Genomic DNA, 20,484 nt, shown 5'->3' with positions numbered 1-20,484 from the left:
GTCCTGGGTATAATAGGTGATGGGAGAGATCTCTGTACTGACTACTAATATATGTATACATCGTTATTAGAGCGCCCCCTTGTTACAGTCCTGGGTATAATAGGTGATGGGAGAGATCTCTGTACTGACTACTAATATATGTATACATCGTTATTAGAGTGCCCCTCAGCCATTTTGTGTAGATTAAATATTCCTAATTTTGATGACCTCTCTGGGTCTTGTAGTCCGCCCATTTGATTTATTACTTTAGTTGCCCCCTTTGTACCCGCTCAAGCCCTGATATGACTTTCTTGAGTCCCGCTGCTCCAAACCGTCCACAATATTCCATGTGTGGTCTGACCAGCGACTTGTAAAGAGGAAGAACAATGTTTTCGTCATGCGCCCCTAGACCTCTTCCGATGCCTGCTTTGATCCTGTTTGCCTTGGCAGCAGCTGCCTGACACTGGTTGCTCCAGTTAAACTTACAGTTTTAATCCCCCCAGTCCTTATCCATGTCGGGGTCCCCAGTGATTTCCTATTCAGTGTGTAATGGTGACGTGTACCCCTCATCTAACACTTTTCCCCCCACTTCTCCAGATCCATTTGCAGTCTCTCTTGCGTTTGTCTTTACGTAGTTTTGTATCATCTGCAAATGTTGATATTTTACTGCACAATCCTTCTAGCGGGTAAATAATAAATACACTACAAAGTATAGGACCCAAAACTGCCCCCTGTGGTACCCCACTAGTAGCCCCTCCAATACTGACCCCTGTGGTACCCCACTAGTAACCTCTCCAATACTGCCCCCTGTGGTACCCCACTAGTAACCCCTCCAATACTGATCCCTGTGGTACCCCACTAGTAACCTCTCCAATACTGCCCCCTGTGGTACCCCACTAGTAACCCCTCCAATACTGACCCCTGTGGTACCCTACTAGTAACCCCTCCAATACTGTCCCCTGTGGTACCCCACTAGTAACCCCTCCAATACTGACCCCTGTGGTACCCCACTAGTAACCCCTCCAATACTGCCCCCTGTGGTACCCCACTAGTAACCCCTCCAATACTGACCCCTGTGGTACCCTACTAGTAACCCCTCCAATACTGCCCCCTGTGGTACCCAACTACTAACTCCTCCAATACTGCCCCCAGTGGTACCCCACTGCTAATCCCTCCAATACAGCCCCCTGTGGTACCCCACTAGTAACCTCTCCAATACAGCCCCCCCGTGGTACCCCACTAGTAACCCCTCCAATACAGCCCCCAGCGGTTACCCACTAGTAACCCCCCAATACTGCCCCCTGTGGTACCCCACTAGTAACCCCTCCAATACAGCCCCCTGTGGTTACTCGCTAGTAACAGTGACCCAGTCAGAGTATGTACCATTTATACCCACCCTCTGTTTCCCATCACTGACCAGTTACCCCCGTACACACATTCTCACCTAGACTGAGTATTCTCATCTTATATACCAACCTTTTATGTGGCACAGTATCAAAAGCTTTGGAAAAGACACACAAGATCCAGTGACTCCCCGGTGCAGTCTAGAACGTACCTCCTCGTAGCAGCTGATCATGTTGGTGTGACGGGAGCGATCTCTCATAAACCTGCTGATACGGAGTTATACAGCTATTTTCCATGAGGTCCTCCAGGATGGCGTCTCAGAAACCCTTCAAACATGTTATCCACAATAAAACTTACCAGCCTGTAGTTTCCAGAAGTTTGACCCCTACTTGAATATCGGCACCATGTTAGCTGTGCGCCAATCCAGTAGAACAGACCTCGTCACTACAGAGTCCTTAGATATAAGAAACAAGAGTCTGTGTATCATATTACTTAATTCCCTTAAAACCCGGGGGTGCATGCAATCGGGATCGGCTATTTGTTGGTTTTAATCTTTTTAAGTCGGCTCTGCACTTCTTGGGTTAGTCTGGGGACATTTAGTGGAGAGTTTACTTTATCACTCTGCATCTCATCTGACATTTCACTTTCCTTTGTGAATACACAGGAGAAAAAACTATTTAATAGATTTGCTTTCTCCTACATTATTTATTAAAGGGCCAGCACTTTCAGTTTTAAATCTTTTTACTATTTTTATATCATTAAAGAACAGTTTAGGGTTAGTTTTACTCTCTTTGGCAATAAGTCTCTGTCCCTAAATCTGATTTGTACATAATTTATTTCTTTCCTTACAGGTTTTTAGTGCTTCTTCGCTGCCTTCTTCTTGTAGTAATTTCAATGCTTTATTTTTGCTGTTTCTTCCCCCCTTACATTGTTATTGAGCCACATTGGTTTTCTCCTATTACCTTACAGGAATAAAAGACTTAGTATGAGCCGCTCACAGTAAGTAATTAGGATGTTCTTAAACGTTTCCCATTTATTGTTCGTACTCTTATTTTTGAGGACTTTGTCCCAGTCAGTAAGGTTTAGGATATCTCTGAGCTGATGGAACTTGGCCTTCCTAAAGTTTAGTATTTTTGAAGCTCCCCTATAAAATTCATTTTTGAAAGACAAGTCGAAATGTATTATATTCTGGTCACTATTTCCCAGGTGCCCCCCAGCCTGCACCTCTGTTATTCTGTCAGGTCGGTTGGTTAGTATTAGGTTCAAAATGGCCGCCCCAATAGTAGGGTCCCGTACAAGTTGGGTAAGATAATTATCTTTAGTTATTGACAGAAACTTATTACCTTTATGAGATCTGCAGGTTTCTTACCTCCCAGTTTATATCCGGACAGTTACCGTCCCCCATAATCATTACCTCATTGTGAGTCTCTGCTTCATCTGTTTGATTCAATAATAGCTTTTCAGTGGCTTCTGTTATAGTTGGTGTCTGTAGAAAACCCCTAGGAGGATGTTATTGTTGTTTTTCTGTTTATGTATTTCTACCCATAGAGACTCCACACTTTCATCTCCCTCCCATATATCTTCCCGTAATGTGGGCTTTACACAGGACTTTACAAAAAGACAAGCCCCTCCTCCTTTCCGTTTGTTACGATCCCTTATGAACAGACTGTAACCCTGTAAGTTCACCGCCCAGACACAGCTTTCATCCAACCAGGTGTCCGTTATTCCCACTATGTCGTAGTTTTCCTCAGACATTATTACTTCTAATTCATCTACTTTATTGGTTAAGCGGCCAGTTTTAGCGCCCTCGCTGGTCAAACGGCCAGCATTAGCGCCCTCGTTGGTCAAACGGCCAGCATTAGCGCCCTCGTTGGTCAAGCGGCCAGCATTAGCGCCCTCGTTGGTCAAGCGGCCAGCATTAGCGCCCTCGTTGGTCAAGCGGCCAGCATTAGCGCCCTCGTTGGTCAAGCGGCCAGCATTAGCGCCCTCGTTGGTCAAGCGGCCAGCATTAGCGCCCTCGTTGGTCAAGCGGCCAGCATTAGCGCCCTCGTTGGTCAAGCGGCCAGCATTAGCGCCCTCGTTGGTCAAGCGGCCAGCATTAGCGCCCTCGTTGGTCAAGCGGCCAGCATTAGCGCCCTCGTTGGTCAAGCGGCCAGCATTAGCGCCCTCGTTGGTCAAGCGGCCAGCATTAGCGCCCTCGTTGGTCAAGCGGCCAGCATTAGCGCCCTCGTTGGTCAAGCGGCCAGCATTAGCGCCCTCGTTGGTCAAGCGGCCAGCATTAGCGCCCTCGTTGGTCAAGCGGCCAGCATTAGCGCCCTCGTTGGTCAAGCGGCCAGCATTAGCGCCCTCGTTGGTCAAGCGGCCAGCATTAGTGCCCTCGTTGGTCAAGCGGCCAGCATTAGTGCCCTCGTTGGTCAAGCGGCCAGCATTAGCGCCCTTGTTGGTCAAGCGGCCAGCATTAGCGCCCTTGTTGGTCAAGCGGCCAGCATTAGCGCCCTTGTTGGTCAAGCGGCCAGCATTAGCGCCCTTGTTGGTCAAGCGGCCAGCATTAGCGCCCTCGTTGGTCAAGCGGCCAGCATTAGCGCCCTCGTTGGTCAAGCGGCCAGTATTAGCGCCCTCGTTGGTCAAGCGGCCAGTATTAGCGCCCTCGTTGGTCAAGCGGCCAGCATTAGCGCCCTCGTTGGTCAAGCGGCCAGCATTAGCGCCCTCGTTGGTCAAGCGGCCAGCATTAGCGCCCTCGTTGGTCAAGCGGCCAGCATTAGCGCCCTCGTTGGTCAAGCGGCCAGCATTAGCGCCCTCGTTGGTCAAGCGGCCAGCATTAGCGCCCTCGTTGGTCAAGCGGCCAGCATTAGCGCCCTCGTTGGTCAAGCGGCCAGCATTAGCGCCCTCGTTGGTCAAGCGGCCAGCATTAGCGCCCTCGTTGGTCAAGCGGCCAGCATTAGCGCCCTCGTTGGTCAAGCGGCCAGCATTAGCGCCCTCGTTGGTCAAGCGGCCAGCATTAGCGCCCTCGTTGGTCAAGCGGCCAGCATTAGCGCCCTCGTTGGTCAAGCGGCCAGCATTAGCGCCCTCGTTGGTCAAGCGGCCAGCATTAGCGCCCTCGTTGGTCAAGCGGCCAGCATTAGCGCCCTCGTTGGTCAAGCGGCCAGCATTAGCGCCCTCGTTGGTCAAGCGGCCAGCATTAGCGCCCTCGTTGGTCAAGCGGCCAGCATTAGCGCCCTCGTTGGTCAAGCGGCCAGCATTAGCGCCCTCGTTGGTCAAGCGGCCAGCATTAGCGCCCTCGTTGGTCAAGCGGCCAGCATTAGCGCCCTCGTTGGTCAAGCGGCCAGCATTAGCGCCCTCGTTGGTCAAGCGGCCAGCATTAGCGCCCTCGTTGGTCAAGCGGCCAGCATTAGCGCCCTCGTTGGTCAAGCGGCCAGCATTAGCGCCCTCGTTGGTCAAGCGGCCAGCATTAGCGCCCTCGTTGGTCAAGCGGCCAGCATTAGCGCCCTCGTTGGTCAAGCGGCCAGCATTAGCGCCCTCGTTGGTCAAGCGGCCAGCATTAGCGCCCTCGTTGGTCAAGCGGCCAGCATTAGCGCCCTCGTTGGTCAAGCGGCCAGCATTAGCGCCCTCGTTGGTCAAGCGGCCAGCATTAGCGCCCTCGTTGGTCAAGCGGCCAGCATTAGCGCCCTCGTTGGTCAAGCGGCCAGCATTAGCGCCCTCGTTGGTCAAGCGGCCAGCATTAGCGCCCTCGTTGGTCAAGCGGCCAGCATTAGCGCCCTCGTTGGTCAAGCGGCCAGCATTAGCGCCCTCGTTGGTCAAGCGGCCAGCATTAGCGCCCTCGTTGGTCAAGCGGCCAGCATTAGCGCCCTCGTTGGTCAAGCGGCCAGCATTAGCGCCCTCGTTGGTCAAGCGGCCAGCATTAGCGCCCTCGTTGGTCAAGCGGCCAGCATTAGCGCCCTCGTTGGTCAAGCGGCCAGCATTAGCGCCCTCGTTGGTCAAGCGGCCAGAATTAGCGCCCTCGTTGGTCAAACGGCCAGCATTAGCGCCCTCGTTGGTCAAACGGCCAGCATTAGTCACCATACAGTTTGGAAGGTTTTGGTTATTTTTTACCTTACTTGTATCCCTACTAACTGCTCTGCCAGTTCTAACTGTACTAACCCCTCCGACCGCTCCACCCCCATTCCCATTACGTAGTCCCAGGTCACTGTCTGCCCCCCTATCTCTCTGGTTGCCCCCCAGTCTCTAGAAAATCTTCATGGAAAAGTGAACTGAGAAGAACTCAAACTGGGTGCAAACAGCAGTAAAGCGGCAACCAGCGAGGAGCGCCGAGAAATGTTTGAGAACTCCGGTGCACTTTAAATGGCATATGGAATAATCCGGTGACCCGTCAGGGGCGACAAAGGCTCCACATCTGTAAAAATGCAGTAAAAGTGACCAAAAAAAGTCGGATGTCCTCCAAAATTGTGCAAAAAAACCGCTCTCCCTGATCTCCGCCCACGGAGAAGTGAAATGACGTTTTGGGCCTCTGAATGCAGCAATGACAAAAATAAGTCTCGGAAAAAAAGGGGGTTTTATTGTACAAAAGTAGAAGAACCTAAAAATATTATTTCGGCATCGTCCTAATCCTGCCGACCAGCAGAAGCCTGTCATCATCTATATGACATCAGAATGGATGTGGTTTTTCGCCCCGCAGTGACCCCTCCCACAGCGATGTAGACGGAAGAGGAAAAACATTATGGCTTCTGAAAAGGGAAGAGGAAAAAATCGCCGCATCCTGAAGGGGTTAAATAAGTGGCGTCAGCATGGATCTTAGTGTATGGGGTATATGCCTCCAGTGCCCAAAGCTGCGCGGTCAGTTGAAGATACTTGCATGGTCCTTAAGGGGTTAAAGGAGATCTGCGGTGACTTTCTGTCATCTCCTTCCAGCTTACCCCCCCTTGTTGGCGGCACACAATGGCTCCGCTCTCTGCCACCCTGCAGTTTATGACCCCTTTATGTGAAGTGCTGACAGCTGCCCTTTACCTGCCGCCTCGGCCCATTACTGCTTTGTATGACGGCGATTACCCTTATTAGCTGCAGCTGACAGCCGCGTCCCGCTGTATACACCCCATGAATATCCCGCTCTCTCTTTAGGTATAAGCTCCTGGGACGACATCGAGAAGCTGAACACGCTGCCCACGCTTGAAGAAGTCCGATTATTAGGGATCCCTCTTGTGGAGCCGTACAGCACAGAGGAGCGCAGGAAGCTCACCATTGCCAGGTACCTGTTCTGTGTTCTGGTTCGTCCCGCTCCGTAGGATGGAGATCCGGACTTGGGGTGACCAATGAAGTCTGCAGACGTTCTGCTCCCCACACTGCCTGCCGTATGACATGGCGCTCGTCATGTTGGTGGAGACGCGGAGCTGTACCAGTATTACCACAGGGTGGGTGATGCCACATTGTCCGGGATGTCTCTGTACCCGTTGGTGGTGAGGGTGGACTTCACTATAACCAATGGCCCCAATCCTTCCCAGGAGGAACCCCCCTTCATAACAAAACCTCCTCCAAACTTTAATGCTGGGACACAGCCATCAGATAGAAACTGCTCTCCAGGCAACCGCCACACCCAAGTGCCGCCATCCGATCGGAGGATGGTGTACTGTGATTCATCTGTCCACAACACTTGCTTCCACTCACTTACAGTCCGACACTCCAAGCACCATCGCAGACAGTGCCGTACACTGCATAGTGGCCCTGGTTGGTACTGCAGACTGAGTCCTATAGAAGTAAATAAGATTGCAGTACCAGTAAAGGCCACTATGCATAGTACAGCGCTATCTGCTTCCTGCAGCAGAACAGTGCAGTACAGAAAGACACTAAGCCTTCTTCGTGCTGGGCGTGTCGGTCTCTGGCTTTGCTCGGAGCAGTGTATGGTGTCTATGGAGTTCGTACATTCGTCATCCACAAGCCCCATCTTGTGCCGGAGCAGCGCACTGACTCTGCCCTGCTGAGGGCAGATAAGTGAGCTCTGAGCGTGCACCGCTCCCCGGACACGTGGCACAAGCGCTAGATTTGGAGCCACTTGTGGTTGTCCTGTGGACATCATCTATATCAGCCGCGAGGAGAGCGGTGTGCTTGCGGCGGAGACCCCGGCGACTGACGTGGTTTGGGTACGCTCAGCGGACGCTTCGGCACTAATTAACGTGCAGTGCAGGAGTTGTAAACACGTACGGACATAAGAGGGGCGAATACGGAGTGACGTACCGCTGCCAGGGGAAGCCTGCTGACGAAGAGCCGAGAGCTGCCCTCCGTGGCCCGCAGGTACCCCTTCTCTTGGCTTAAAGGGGTTGTCTGGTTAGAAACTGACTTTTTAACCCCTTAGCATGCGCCATATTTTGATCCTGAAGATGGGATGATTTGGGGGGAATTTTTATCTTTACATTTCAAAAGCCGTAACTTTTCTATTTTTCCGTTGACATGAACGTACGAGGGGTCGTGTATGTGCTCGTGGTTGTGGTTGTGCTCGTGTATGTGCTCGTGGTTGTGGTTGTGCTCGTGGTTGTGGTTGTGCTTGTGGTTGTGGTTGTGCTTGTGGTTGTGGTTGTGCTTGTGGTTGTGGTTGTGGTTGTGCTTGTGGTTGTGGTTGTGGTTGTGCTCGTGTATGTGGTTGTGCTTGTGGTTGTGCTTGTGCTTGTGGTTGTGGTTGTGCTCGTGTATGTGCTTGTGGTTGTGCTTGTGGTTGTGCTTGTGGTTGTGCTTGTGGTTGTGCTTGTGGTTGTGCTTGTGGTTGTGCTTGTGGTTGTGGTTGTGCTTGTGGTTGTGCTTGTGCTTGTGGTTGTGCTTGTGCTCGTGGTCGTGGTTGTGCTCGTGCTCGTGGTTGTGCTCGTGGTTGTGCTCGTGGTTGTGCTTGTGGTTGTGCTTGTGGTCGTGGTTGTGCTTGTGCTCGTGGTCGTGGTTGTGCTCGTGCTCGTGGTTGTGCTCGTGGTTGTGCTTGTGGTTGTGCTTGTGGTTGTGCTTGTGCTTGTGCTCGTGGTCGTGCTCGTGGTTGTGCTCGTGGTTGTGCTCGTGGTTGTGCTTGTGGTTGTGCTTGTGGTTGTGCTTGTGCTCGTGCTTGTGCTCGTGTATGTGCTCGTGTATGTGGTTGTGGTTGTGCTTGTGCTTGTTGTGCTTGTGGTTGTGCTTGTGCTCGTGGTTGTGCTCGTGGTTGTGCTCGTGGTTGTGCTTGTGCTTGTGGTTGTGCTCGTGGTTGTGCTCGTGCATGTGCTCGTGCATGTGCTCGTGCATGTGCTCGTGTATGTGCTCGTGTATGTGCTCGTGTATGTGCTCGTGTATGTGGTCGTGCTTGTGGTTGTGCTTTTGGTTGTGCTTGTGGTTGTGGTTGTGGTTGGTTGTGCTTGTGGTTGTGGTTGTGGTTGTGCTTGTGGTTGTGGTTGTGCTTTTGGTTGTGGTTGTGCTCGTGTATGTGGTTGTGGTTGTGGTTGTGCTCGTGGTTGTGGTTGTGCTTGTGGTTGTGGTTGTGCTTGTGGTTGTGCTTGTGGTTGTGGTTGTGGTTGTGCTTGTGGTTGTGGTTGTGCTTGTGGTTGTGCTTGTGGTTGTACTTGTGGTTGTGCTTGTGGTTGTGCTTGTGGTTGTGGTTGTGGTTGTGCTTGTGGTTGTGGTTGTGGTTGTGGTTGTGCTTGTGGTTGTGCTTGTGGTTGTGCTTGTGGTTGTGCTTGTGGTTGTGGTTGTGGTTGTGCTTGTGGTTGTGCTTGTGGTTGTGCTTGTGCTTTCAAAGTCCCATAGCTTCTTCATTCCCCATGGATGGAGCTCTCTGGGCTTGTTGTCTGCATGACAAGCTGTAGTTTTTATTGCCCCATCTTGGGGTACATTGGCTCCTTTGATCCCTCTTCTTGCACTTTACTCCCACTGCGTCCGGGGTCAGGTGGCTGTGGGTGCAGTACATTGCGGATGTCGCAGCTGGTAAGGGAGAGCTGAGGGGCTTTGCTACGGGGTTTGCTACAGCAAAGAAAGGAAATCTGCATGCTTGCCAATCAGGAACGGGGCGGCCGGCGCGGAGCGGAAAATCTGCCCTCCTCAACAGTGCGGTAAAACTTCAAATAAAGGTATGGGGGCGCGAAGTACAGAACTGATGAGCGATGAGGACGTCTGATTAGCAGCGCTGCTAGAGGTTCAGCACGGGTTGGATGGTGAAGACTTCATGACCGATTCCCTAAAAAGTCAGTTTGTCAGTGAAGAGCCCCTTTAAATTGTCCCAGAGCCCACATAGATGCCGGGTGCTGCCCGAGGCGGCTTCCTATAGACGGAGCTTACGATTCATTCTGAGACGGGCGGTAAGAAATAAGTCTTTATGATAAATCCGGAGACGATGAAGCGATTAGTGTGAGAAGAGCCTGGAATCCGCCGATGACCTGGATGATATTCATACTCTCTAAAGTTTCGCGCACGCACTCTTTCTATGGGGTCACTCTCCTGCATTTAGGTCTCTTGGCAGTAAGTGCAGCAGATTGATTTCAGCAGAGACAGATCAGGGCATTCTCTAATGCAGCATGGTGATGGTCTCGCTAATCTCTTCCTCTCATATGAACTCCTAGATTGCCGTCTGTTTCCAAACTGAATGGTAGTGTTGTCACAGAAGGTGAAAGAGAAGACTCGGAGAGATTCTTCGTCCGTTACTATATGAATGTCCCAAAGGAAGAAGTTCCATTACGGTGAGACTATAGACAAAGGCTAATAAGAAGGGCCCATGCCGAGGCACAATGTACTGCTCTGAGCCGTAAATATTGGGCCCGGGACAGAATGGCCGCCATTGTCCGCATTAAATTATCTTCAGCTTTCTTCTAGGAACTCTTCACGTCTAGTAAATTTGTTGCCAAAGTAAAATGAATGGTATTGAGGCGATTGCGGCTTATCTGGGACTCGGCAGATACAGGCCGCCATGTAAGGGAGTGTGTAGCTACTAATCACAAAAGAGGGGCGGGAAACCGCGGCAACAGAGGTGTTCTTTCTGTGCGGTGGGAGAGGAGCAGCTGCGAAAAAACACATGATCTTGTGATACTCCATCACGAGATGTCTATGCTATGAGTCTGTGCAGCCCCCGGTGGTGGTGATGTGCATTGCAGCCACTGTAGAGTTTTGTTTGCATGTTGCAATAATGTATTGAATGTTTATGGTGAGAAACTGGAGACTTTAAAGGAAGGTCAAAAAAATCACAAAAAGCGCCAGATCAAAAAACCAATCCCTTCTAATGTTCTCTGTTTTCCTGATTGGCCCTGATACCTCTGCAATTAAGTCCAAAGTTATCCCACACTGTATAGTCAGCAGAGTAGTGTCATCTGGCCTAGAGGAGGCACACTGCTTTGTAAGCGTCTGAGCCAACACCGCCCCCTTTTGTTGATGGGTGGGATTGGAATGAGCGTTCTGTTAAAGAGGTTTTCCAAGACTTAAAAAAAGTTAAAAGGATTGAATATTCTCCTATCGCAGCCGTTCCCCATCCAGGGCTGCCGCCTCGGTGCCCGCCGCACGTAACCCAGAAGAGGTGGCGGGTGGTCATGTGCCATTTATTGCGCATGTGACATCTCAATCACTCTCAGGCTTCAGCGGTAATTCTTACATTTTCAAATGTTATTCATTTTAAACCATTTTAGTATTTTTTATAACTTGCAGAAAACCCTTTTAAAGGCCCATTTAGACACATCGATATCGTTGTGTGCATTCAGGCTCGGAGCGGGGGTTGCAGAGGACAAGCTGGGTGGCCCCTCTTGTCTTCTGTATCCAGCTGTTCCCCACTCAGAGTGCCCTGCTGTTATACATCCGAGTGCTCTGAGCGGGGGATGAAGAACACAGCTGGACCGCTCTGTTCTTCATACCCGCCTGTCTTCAGGGAGTGGGATGAAACAACAGTATCAGCTGTATCCCACTGTGAATCCCTGATAACTGATGGTCAGCCCGCAGACAGACAACGGTGAGCGACGATATAACGAAAACTGCAGGATGTCAGTGCAGCTACACAGCGATTATCGCTCAAAAGACGGCTTTTGAGCGATAATCGTTGTCTAAATGGGCCTTTAGAGGAAGGGGGCGTGGCTAGCTCAGCCTGACTCTTCTCAGCCAGATAACTCTTCTCTGCTCATTTGCATGCGGCACGGCCTGACTTTGGATCTTAGTTGTAGAGGTACATGGGCTTGTTACAAACAGGGAGGATATTACAAATGATTGATAATTCATTCCCTGTTGGACAGTGAAGTCAGTTTTAGAGACGCGATGATGGCGATGGGACCCCTTTTAAGGTGATCACTGGCTATTCTCAGCATAGTTCATTAGAAGTTGATGACTTGGGGGGTGGGGGGGGCGCTCAGGATCGCACTGATCAGCTGATTAAAGAGGCTTCAGTACTTGGTCACGTTCATGGGATACAATGTAAAGCGCTGTGTCTGGTATGGACTGAAGTGACCAATGGGGTACACCGTCAGCTGATCAGCGGGGATCCTGAGCGATGGACCCACCGATAAACATAATCAGCGGTTTATTCCGGGAAAAGCCCTTTACCTGAATTCTCTGAAAGGTAAGAACGGACACATCTGTGGGGTTTGTGCTTCGGAATCTATATTATTTTCATAATGCAGAGTTTTCAGGTTGGGGGGAGGGGCGGGGGGTAACATTTTTGATGCTCCTTCTGCTTGTATTTCTGACTAATGCACAATATATGGATCCTGGGGAGATCCGCCTTCACAGACAGTGGTTTGTATTGTTTTATTGCTTGTAAAGTGAAGCAATGTTGCAGCTTCTGGGCGGAGTTATCTGTTTCCATGGAAACAAGTTGCAACAAAACCTTTTATCATCCATCATCTGAAGACGTCTTGGTAACTTACCAGATAGTAAGAACTAGAGGAAGGGAGCCTGATTACAGGAGCCGACTGCACAGGGCTGTAGCATCGGAGCCGCAGACACCAAAGGATACTTTGTTTTTTCTTTCTTTTATAAATGTAATTCAGAACGGATTGTCACAATTTCAAAAAATGATACAAAATTTCATCAAAAGATCGTTTTAGCTGATAAACAATTTTATATGTAAAGAGCTCAGTTTCTTGAGCTGGGCCGTTCTGACCAGACTGTTAGGAGGTGCTGGTACTGGTGGATGTGTAGGGGGACACAAGGTGACCGGGCTCAGGACCCCCCCTACAGGCCACCAGTAGAGCGGAGCGTCTGACCAGACTGTTAGGAGGCGTTGGGACCAGTGGGTGGGGGCACACAAGGTGACCGGGCTCAGGACCCCCCCTACAGACCACCAGTAGAGCGGAGCGTCTGACCAGACTGTTAGGGGGTGTTGGGACCAATGGATGTGTAGGGGCACACAAGGTGATCGGGCTCAGGACGCCCCCTACAGACCACCAGTAGAGCGGAGCGTCTGACCAGACTGTTAGGGGGTGTTGGGACCAATGGATGTGTAGGGGCACACAAGGTGATCGGGCTCAGGACGCCCCCTACAGACCACCAGTAGAGAGGAGTGTCTGACCACACGGTGAGGAGGTGTTGGGACCAGTGGATGGGGGCACACAAGGTGATCGGGCTCAGGATGCCCCCTACAGACCACCAGTGGAGCGGAGCGTCTGACCAGACTGTTAGGAGGTGTTAGAACCAGTGGATGGGGGCACACAAGGTGACCGGGCTCAGGACGCCCCCTACAGATCACCAGTACAGAGGAGCGTCTGACCAGACTGTTAGGGGGTGTTGGGACTAGTGGATGGGGGCACACAAGGTGACCAGGCTCAGGACCACCCCCTACAGACCACCAGTGGAGCGGAGCGTCTGACCAGACTGTTAGGAGGTGTTAGAACCAGTGGATGGGGGCACACAAGGTGACCGGGCTCAGGACACCCCCTGCAGACCACCAGTAGAGAGGAGCATCTGACCAGACTGTTAGGAGGTGTTAGAACCAGTGGATGGGGGCACACAAGGTGACCGGGCTCAGGACGCCCCCTACAGACCACCAGTAGAGAGGAGCGTCTGACCAGACTGTTAGGGGGTGTTGGGACCAGTGGATGGGGGCACACAAGGTGACCAGGCTCAGGACCCCCCCTACAGACCACCAGTAGAGCGGAGCGTCTGACCAGACTGTTAGGGGGTGTTGGGACCAGTGGATGTGTGAGGGCACACAAGGTGACCGGGCTCAGGACGCCCCCTATAAACCACCAGTAGAGAGGAGCATCTGACCAGACTGTAAGGCGGTGTTGGGACCAGTGGATGAGGGCACACAAGGTGACTGGGCTCAGGACGCCCCCTACAGACCACCAGTAGACAGGAGCATCTGACCAGACTGTTAGGAGGTGTTAGAACCAGTGGATGGGGGCACACAAGGTGACCGGGCTCAGGATGCCCCTACAGACCACCAGTAGAGAGGAGTGTCTGACCACATGGTGAGGAGGTGTTGGGACCAGTGGATGTGTGAGGGCACACAGGTGACTGAACTCAGGACGCCCCCTACAGACCACCAGTAGAGAAGAGCATCTAACCAAATTTCTAGGAGATGTTGGGACCAGTGGATGGGGGCACACAAGGTGACCGGGCTCAGGACGCCCCCTACAGACCGCCAGTAGAGAGGAGCATCTGACCAGCCTGTTAGGAGGTGTTAGAACCTGTGGATGGGGGCACACAAGGTGACCGGGCTCAGGACGCCCCCTACAGACCACCAGTAGAGAGCAGCATCTGACCAGACTGTTAGGAGGTGTTGGGACCAGTGGATGGGGGCACATAAGGTGACCAGGCGCAGGATGCCCCTACAGACCACCAGTAGAGAGGACCATCTGAGCAGACTGTTAGAAGGTGTTGGGACCAGTGGATGGGGGCACACAAGGTGACCGGGCTCAGGACGCCCCCTACAGACCACCAGTAGAGAGGAGCATCTGATTGTCCAACAAGCACCAGCAGCTCCAACTGTTTTGTTGGCGCCCCCTGTCTCTGGGTGGCGGACATCATTACACCCCTGTGTCTGTGCTTTGCTGATGGACATTTGGACTCGCAGCCCCCATTATATGTACGGCCTCTGACACCCAACGTCCCTTCCGTTTGCAGTGATGTCATGAACTGCTGACGACTCTTCATGGCTGGAGACTGCGGAGTGAGCGCCTCAGTCCTGCCCCCTGGTGGTATGATGGTCTGGGGGGATCATCGCTCAGGACTGTCGGGCCCCCCTAGTAGTAGTACGAGGGACAATGACAGCTCAGCGATATGTTCAGGACTCCCTTCTATGGGGTGGATTCTTTGCAGCACTCCTGTATTGCAGTGTATTACGCCTGTTGCTGGGTTCGTCCCCATAGATCTATAATGGACAATATATATATATATATACTCTAGTGCACAGGAGATCCGGTGGAGGGGCTGTAATAACCATTCAGATTTCCATCTTTTGCTCGCTGTTTGCTTCATAAAATAGCCGTCACTTGTAAGCCGCGACTAGCGAGCTTCCCCAAACCCTGAGAGTCGGAGCAGAGTCCAAGCTCCCCGCTGTCAATGCGCCCTTTGTCCATGGCTCTCCATCTGTGCAATGTGAAAAAGAGACACCAATAGGTCTTGTGCGCTGATTAATGGCTGAGTCTTTCCAGTTCACAGAACCAGTGTGCTATTCCAAACTGCCTGCAGCTCAGGTTGCAAGTGGCTGGGTCATTCTCCCCTGTGAATCCTCATGTTACTGGCTTCCACGGCGCGGGATCCCTCCTCACATTTGTGTCCGCTGCATGTTAAAACTTACTGCAAGTCTCTTCCAGCCAGTCGCCTCCGGGAGGCAGTCCGGCCAAATGGGACATATGCCCCCTCCAAAAATGTCCCCTGCTACCGTGGGTCCTCAGGGCCACCAGCGCCGCAGGTAAATGTCATACCGAGAGGCGGACCCCCGCCAATAAGTGGTTATATCGCCTAGACCCTTCTAGGTCCTAAACAAGTTCCAGTGCCAAAACCTGGGCTTTAAACGGCACTATGGCAGATTTACAGTCTGTTTAACCCTTTCCAATCCACTGTCTGACGTCTGAAGACATTCTGATTGAAGGCTGTACAGCTCCGATGTCGGAAGACGTCCGGCAGGGTATTCTTACTGTATAATACTGGCCGCTCTGTTGTCGGGGGCCTCTCCAGCATGTCCCACACTGCAGTACTGGCTCTAGCCAGCAGACGGCGCCATTGTATAATGGCAGAAAGAAAGCCCCCTAGGAAACCCTGAATCCAAAATTGGATTGCAAAGGGTTAAAGCTCCTGCAATCTAGATAGGGCAGGTCCGGTGACTGGTTGTGTACTGACAGCCAGGCTCCGACTGTAACAGCCAGGAGCAGAGAAACCTCCCTTCCTGACTGTTTAACTCCTTTCTTGCCACGATCAGTAGCAATCACAGCATGTATGTGGGTGACGGGGGAGGAGTCCAGTGGGTGACGGGGGAGGAGTCTTGTGGGTGACGGGGAGGAGTCCAGTGGGTGACGGGGGAGGAGTCTTGTGGGTGGTCCTAAGAAAGAGAAGGGATTTAGAAGAAGGAAATACGAGTTATACTGAAACATTTCCCACAAGCCTGTATATCAACCTGCTCGGCTCCTCCTGCTCTATAACCTGATGCCTGCAGATCGGACTGCATTGTTAAAATGACAAGTTCCCTTTAACGGATTAGCCAACACTGCTCACATGATCAGCGCTGGCCAATCAATTGGAGGGTAGTGCCCAGTGTACATGAGGACTCTGCTGGAGGTGGGGTCTGATAGGCTGAAATACCAGGCTGGCGGGGCATGTACACTGTATACTGCAGTACGGGAATACTGCAGTGCACCATCCTAGCGGCTAACAAATAGCGTCATAGAAGTTTAGTAAAAAAAAAGACTGTAAATTCAGAAGAAAAATTCTCCCACAAAGAAATTTTAAAATAAAAACATGGCGGTAAAAGTGAACAATTAACGTATTTAGATAATTATCCGGTGCGGCGAACAGCGGAAAAATAATTTAAAAAGAAAACTTTTTTTTGCTAATTTTTTTTATCCGTTTGCCTTGCAAAAAAGCAGCAATAAAAAGTGATCATAAGTTATATATGTACCCCAAATGGTATCGATGAACTGCACAACCTTCACACAAAAAATAACACAGGACGTACAGGGGGTGGACAAAAATATGGAAACGCCATACAAAATGCATGGGATTTTAATCATTAGCAGAATGAATGATTTATGCTGCACGGTGAGTCATAAAAAACCTTCTCCGTAAGGGCTGTTTGTTGCCACTACCTGAATAAAAAGGGATCAAACAGTCCATGTTAGCCCAAAATGCTACCACTAAAGCCCTCAGGTCGTCCCGCAGACACCGAGCCTTCGTACCGCTGCTTTTGATGAAAAAATCAAAATGTTGTGGGTCTTATAATGCGGCACAGAAAAAGGTTTTAGATTATTTCCTAAGTATCTTGATGTGCAAAAGTAGTTCCACATTAAACCTGTTGGTGCCGTCACTGCGCCGGTCCAGAGAATAACGGTGCCGTGTTTTGTCATGGGTTCTTTATGGCACGCTCAATGCCAATAAAACAAAACCCAAAAAACTGTTGTTTTTTTTAACATTTATTCCCCCCCCCCCCCACTACCCTTCCCCTCCGAAAAATTAGAAATTAAAAACAAGCCCTCATAATGCTCTGTTGACGAAAAACTAAATGCGCCAATTGCTAAGGATTTAAAGGGAAGCTATACTTTTTGGAGCCACGTTAATGGTAACCTGATCTGCCGGCAGCATCTTATAGAGCAGGAGGAGCTGAACAGGTTGATATACGGCTTTATGGGGAAAGAGGCAGTAAAACTGTATTTTATTGCTCTAAATATCTGCTTTTTCTATGGTTAGGAGTCCAGTGGGCGTGTACATACAGACAGGACTGTCAGTCACCGAGTCCAGTGGGCGTGTACATACAGACAGGACTGTCAGTCACCGAGTCCAGTGGGCGTGTACATACAGACAGGACTGTCAGTCACCGAGTCCAGTGGGCGTGTACATACAGACAGGACTGTCAGTCACCGAGTCCAGTGGGCGTGTACATACAGACAGGACTGTCAGTCACCGAGTCCAGTGGGCGTGTACATACAGACAGGACTGTCAGTCACCGAGTCCAGTGGGCGTGTACATACAGACAGGACTGTCAGTCACCGAGTCCAGTGGGCGTGTACATACAGACAGGACTGTCAGTCACCGAGTCCAGTGGGCGTGTACATACAGACAGGACTGTCAGTCACCGAGTCCAGTGGGCGTGTACATACAGACAGGACTGTCAGTCACTGAGTCCAGTGGGCGTGTACATACAGACAGGACTGTCAGTCACTGAGTCCAGTGGGCGTGTACATACAGACAGGACTGTCAGTCACTGAGTCCAGTGGGCGTGTACATACAGACAGGGCCGTCAGTCACCGAGTCCAGTGGGCGTGTACATACAGACAGGGCCGTCAGTCACCGAGTCCAGTGGGCGTGTACATACAGACAGGGCCGTCAGTCACCGAGTCCAGTGGGCGTGTACATACAGACAGGGCCGTCAGTCACCGAGTCCAGTGGGCGTGTACATACAGACAGGGCCGTCAGTCACCGAGTCCAGTGGGCGTGTACATACAGACAGGACCGTCAGTCACCGAGTCCAGTGGGCGTGTACATACAGACTGGACCGTCAGTCACCGAGTCCAGTGGGCGTGTACATACAGACTGGACCGTCAGTCACCGAGTCCAGTGGGCGTGTACATACAGACTGGACTGTCAGTCACCGAGTCCAGTGGGCAGTCCTAAGAAACAGCAGGGATTTAGCTGAATAAAATACAAGTTGTAGTAAATGTTTCCCCATAAAGCTACATATTAACCAGTTCAGCGCCTCCTGCTCTATAACATCATGCCTGCAGATCAGACTTAATTCTCAAAGCAAAAAGTTCCCTTTAAGGAAACGCGTCTCGTGACATCAGTCCCATAAATGAACGTGACCCTCTGGTTTTAGTACAGAATACTGTCCTGGGACTGGAGCGTTCTATTAGCTGCAGTCCGTCGTCTGTGCTGATGCGCCTCTGATCCTCCGCTGGTTCCCAATCTTCTGATTACCTAATCCCCACAATGCATTGGTAGTATTGGGGCTCCTGTCCACGGGCGATTGTGCATTGCGTTCCCCGTGGGGATAATCCGGCGTTGCTATGGAAAGCGCAGCCCCCAGTCCACAAGCGGAGAATCCAATCGCGGCGTGCCATGATTCTCCACGGTGGGCGCGTCTATCAGATTGACTCACCGCAGAGAACTGACAGTTGTCTCCCGTGCTCCCAGGCGGCGGAATATCGCTAATCCGTGGACAGGGGGCCTTAGACTACCGTGATACCTGCTCTCTGATTGGCCAACACGGTTCACATCATCAGCACTGACCAATCGGAGAGCAGTGCACAGTCTGCATTAGGAAGCTAGAAAACTACAGCTGCCGTCTTGGAAGGACATTAGCAAAGAAGACCAAAGCAGGCCATAACCCCGCCTTCGGGCCCGGGGTAGAATCCTTTCCCGAAATCGGACGTCCCTTTAAGGTATTGAGCCCCTGGGGGAGGCGGTGCGGAGTCAGGGATGCTTTTCATGCTCTCCTGCCTCCCTGTTCCTTTGCTGTTTCCAGGGATAACTTGGGTGATAATCGTGTAAAGCCGCCTTCAGCGCATTGCAGAGGGGCGTGTCTAATCTCCATAGAGCCGCCCACCTCTTAGTAAATTTGGCGCATCTTCGGCTTATGAAAATCTGTGTCGGCGGCCGCTGTGAGCCGGGGTAATGTTGTCTGATGAAATTCCATCTCCCCGCAGATATCAAGAGCTGGTGAGGAAATACGGCAAGCTGGAGCCGCTGGCGGAGGTTGACCTCCGGCCCCAGAATCAGGCGAGCGTTGACCTCCACTATGAGGAGAAGGTCCAGAAGATCAGCGTCCGGCTGGATCAGACGGTGGCCGAGTTCAAGAAGCAGCTGAAGGCGGTGGTGCAGCTCCCCACCAGCAACATGCGACTTTATTACTTGGACCACGAGACCCCTTTTGGGCTGGAAGAGATGAAGTTCAGCACCCGGGCCCTACACTCGTATAACGTCCGCGACGGAGTCAAATTTTTCGTGGAACCAAAAATGAAATGACCTTTAGTGATAGATGTGCCGGTACACGGGGCGGGCGGACCTTGTATCATGTAATGGGCTTTATATGCTTTTCTTCTCATCCCCGTTCTCGCATGGCGGCACACCGGCCCCTCCTCTTCCTCCACTTGAAGTTTAATTAGTGAAAGAAGCATTTTAAATCTTAACCCCTTTAAAGCTCTGTGCTTGCTGTCAGCGAATGGAAACCCTTTTGAAACTTGCATTGATCCTCTTCTGTCTGAACAGGAGCTCCTTGCAGGGATTGTCCATTGATCTAACATTACGGGCCAGTGAGTTTATGGGCGTTCTACCTTCCACTTACTAATTACACTAGCTTTTCACTGATGCCTCTGACCCTCGGGGCGCCTCAGGTCACTTGTGGCATTCAGGAAGACGTCCGGTCTGCTGATCGTGTGGCCGCCCCAGCTCGTCCCAAATCACACTGTATGCCTATAGAAGGCTGTCACCCTCCAGAGCTCCATGAGCACTTTTGGGGTTGTGTGACCAAACCTAGCGGTGCAGCCCTACCAGACGAGCTCATATTAAAGGGAGCGTCCCAAAGTTCAGACAGCCGGCCATAATATAATAGAAGCACCATTTAAGGATGGCGGAGCTCCTCTCGTAACCACCACGTACCCCGTCAGCTGGACTCCATCAGGACAAGTTGTGATTCTCAAATGAGTGTTGAAAATTGGGATTAATTGAGGCACAAAGGCCCCCTGTATGGAGCGATGGACGCCCCCAGCGGACGGACTGCGTTCAGCCGGTGCCCCCCCTGGGTGCTGCACATTGCCGGCTCGGCATCTTGTCGCTGCACTTCCACACGGATCCGTTACTGGGTTTTTTCCAGAAGTTCAGCTATAAAGTCAGAAAGCATAATGCAAACAATGCAGATGTGACCCGGCCTCGCAGGAAAGGGTGCCGTAAGGGTGCGTGGGTACGGGGCACACCTCCCCCGATGTGCTGCGTCACGGGGCTCTGAAGATGCTTCATCGAGGTCAGCAGTGAAGAATACGAGGGGCACCGTCACCGGCCTCTTCACTTACTAGCCCTCCGCTCCGCTGTGGGGGGCACATTTTAGTGTTT

General features: G+C 51.5%; 1 protein-coding gene across 4 annotated transcripts in view; it reads left to right on the top strand.

The window, feature by feature from the left end:
- TBCEL (tubulin folding cofactor E like) overlaps positions 1 to 19,575 on the top strand; it is a 65,693-nt gene extending 46,118 nt beyond the window's left edge. For all 4 annotated transcript variants that reach the window (XM_066606074.1, XM_066606076.1, XM_066606075.1 and 1 more), the window contains 3 exons: positions 6,436 to 6,562; positions 9,873 to 9,989; positions 19,083 to 19,575. In XM_066606074.1, coding sequence (XP_066462171.1) covers positions 6,436 to 6,562; positions 9,873 to 9,989; positions 19,083 to 19,401 — 563 coding nt within the window. In that variant the 3' untranslated portion in view covers positions 19,402 to 19,575. The remainder of the gene's footprint in view (positions 1 to 6,435; positions 6,563 to 9,872; positions 9,990 to 19,082) is intronic.
- Positions 19,576 to 20,484: the final 909 nt, after the last annotated feature.

Source organism: Eleutherodactylus coqui, chromosome 6 (assembly GCF_035609145.1).
Source record: "Eleutherodactylus coqui strain aEleCoq1 chromosome 6, aEleCoq1.hap1, whole genome shotgun sequence".
NCBI classification, from domain to species: domain Eukaryota; kingdom Metazoa; phylum Chordata; class Amphibia; order Anura; family Eleutherodactylidae; genus Eleutherodactylus; species Eleutherodactylus coqui.
This window is presented reverse-complemented; position numbering and strand designations above follow the sequence as displayed.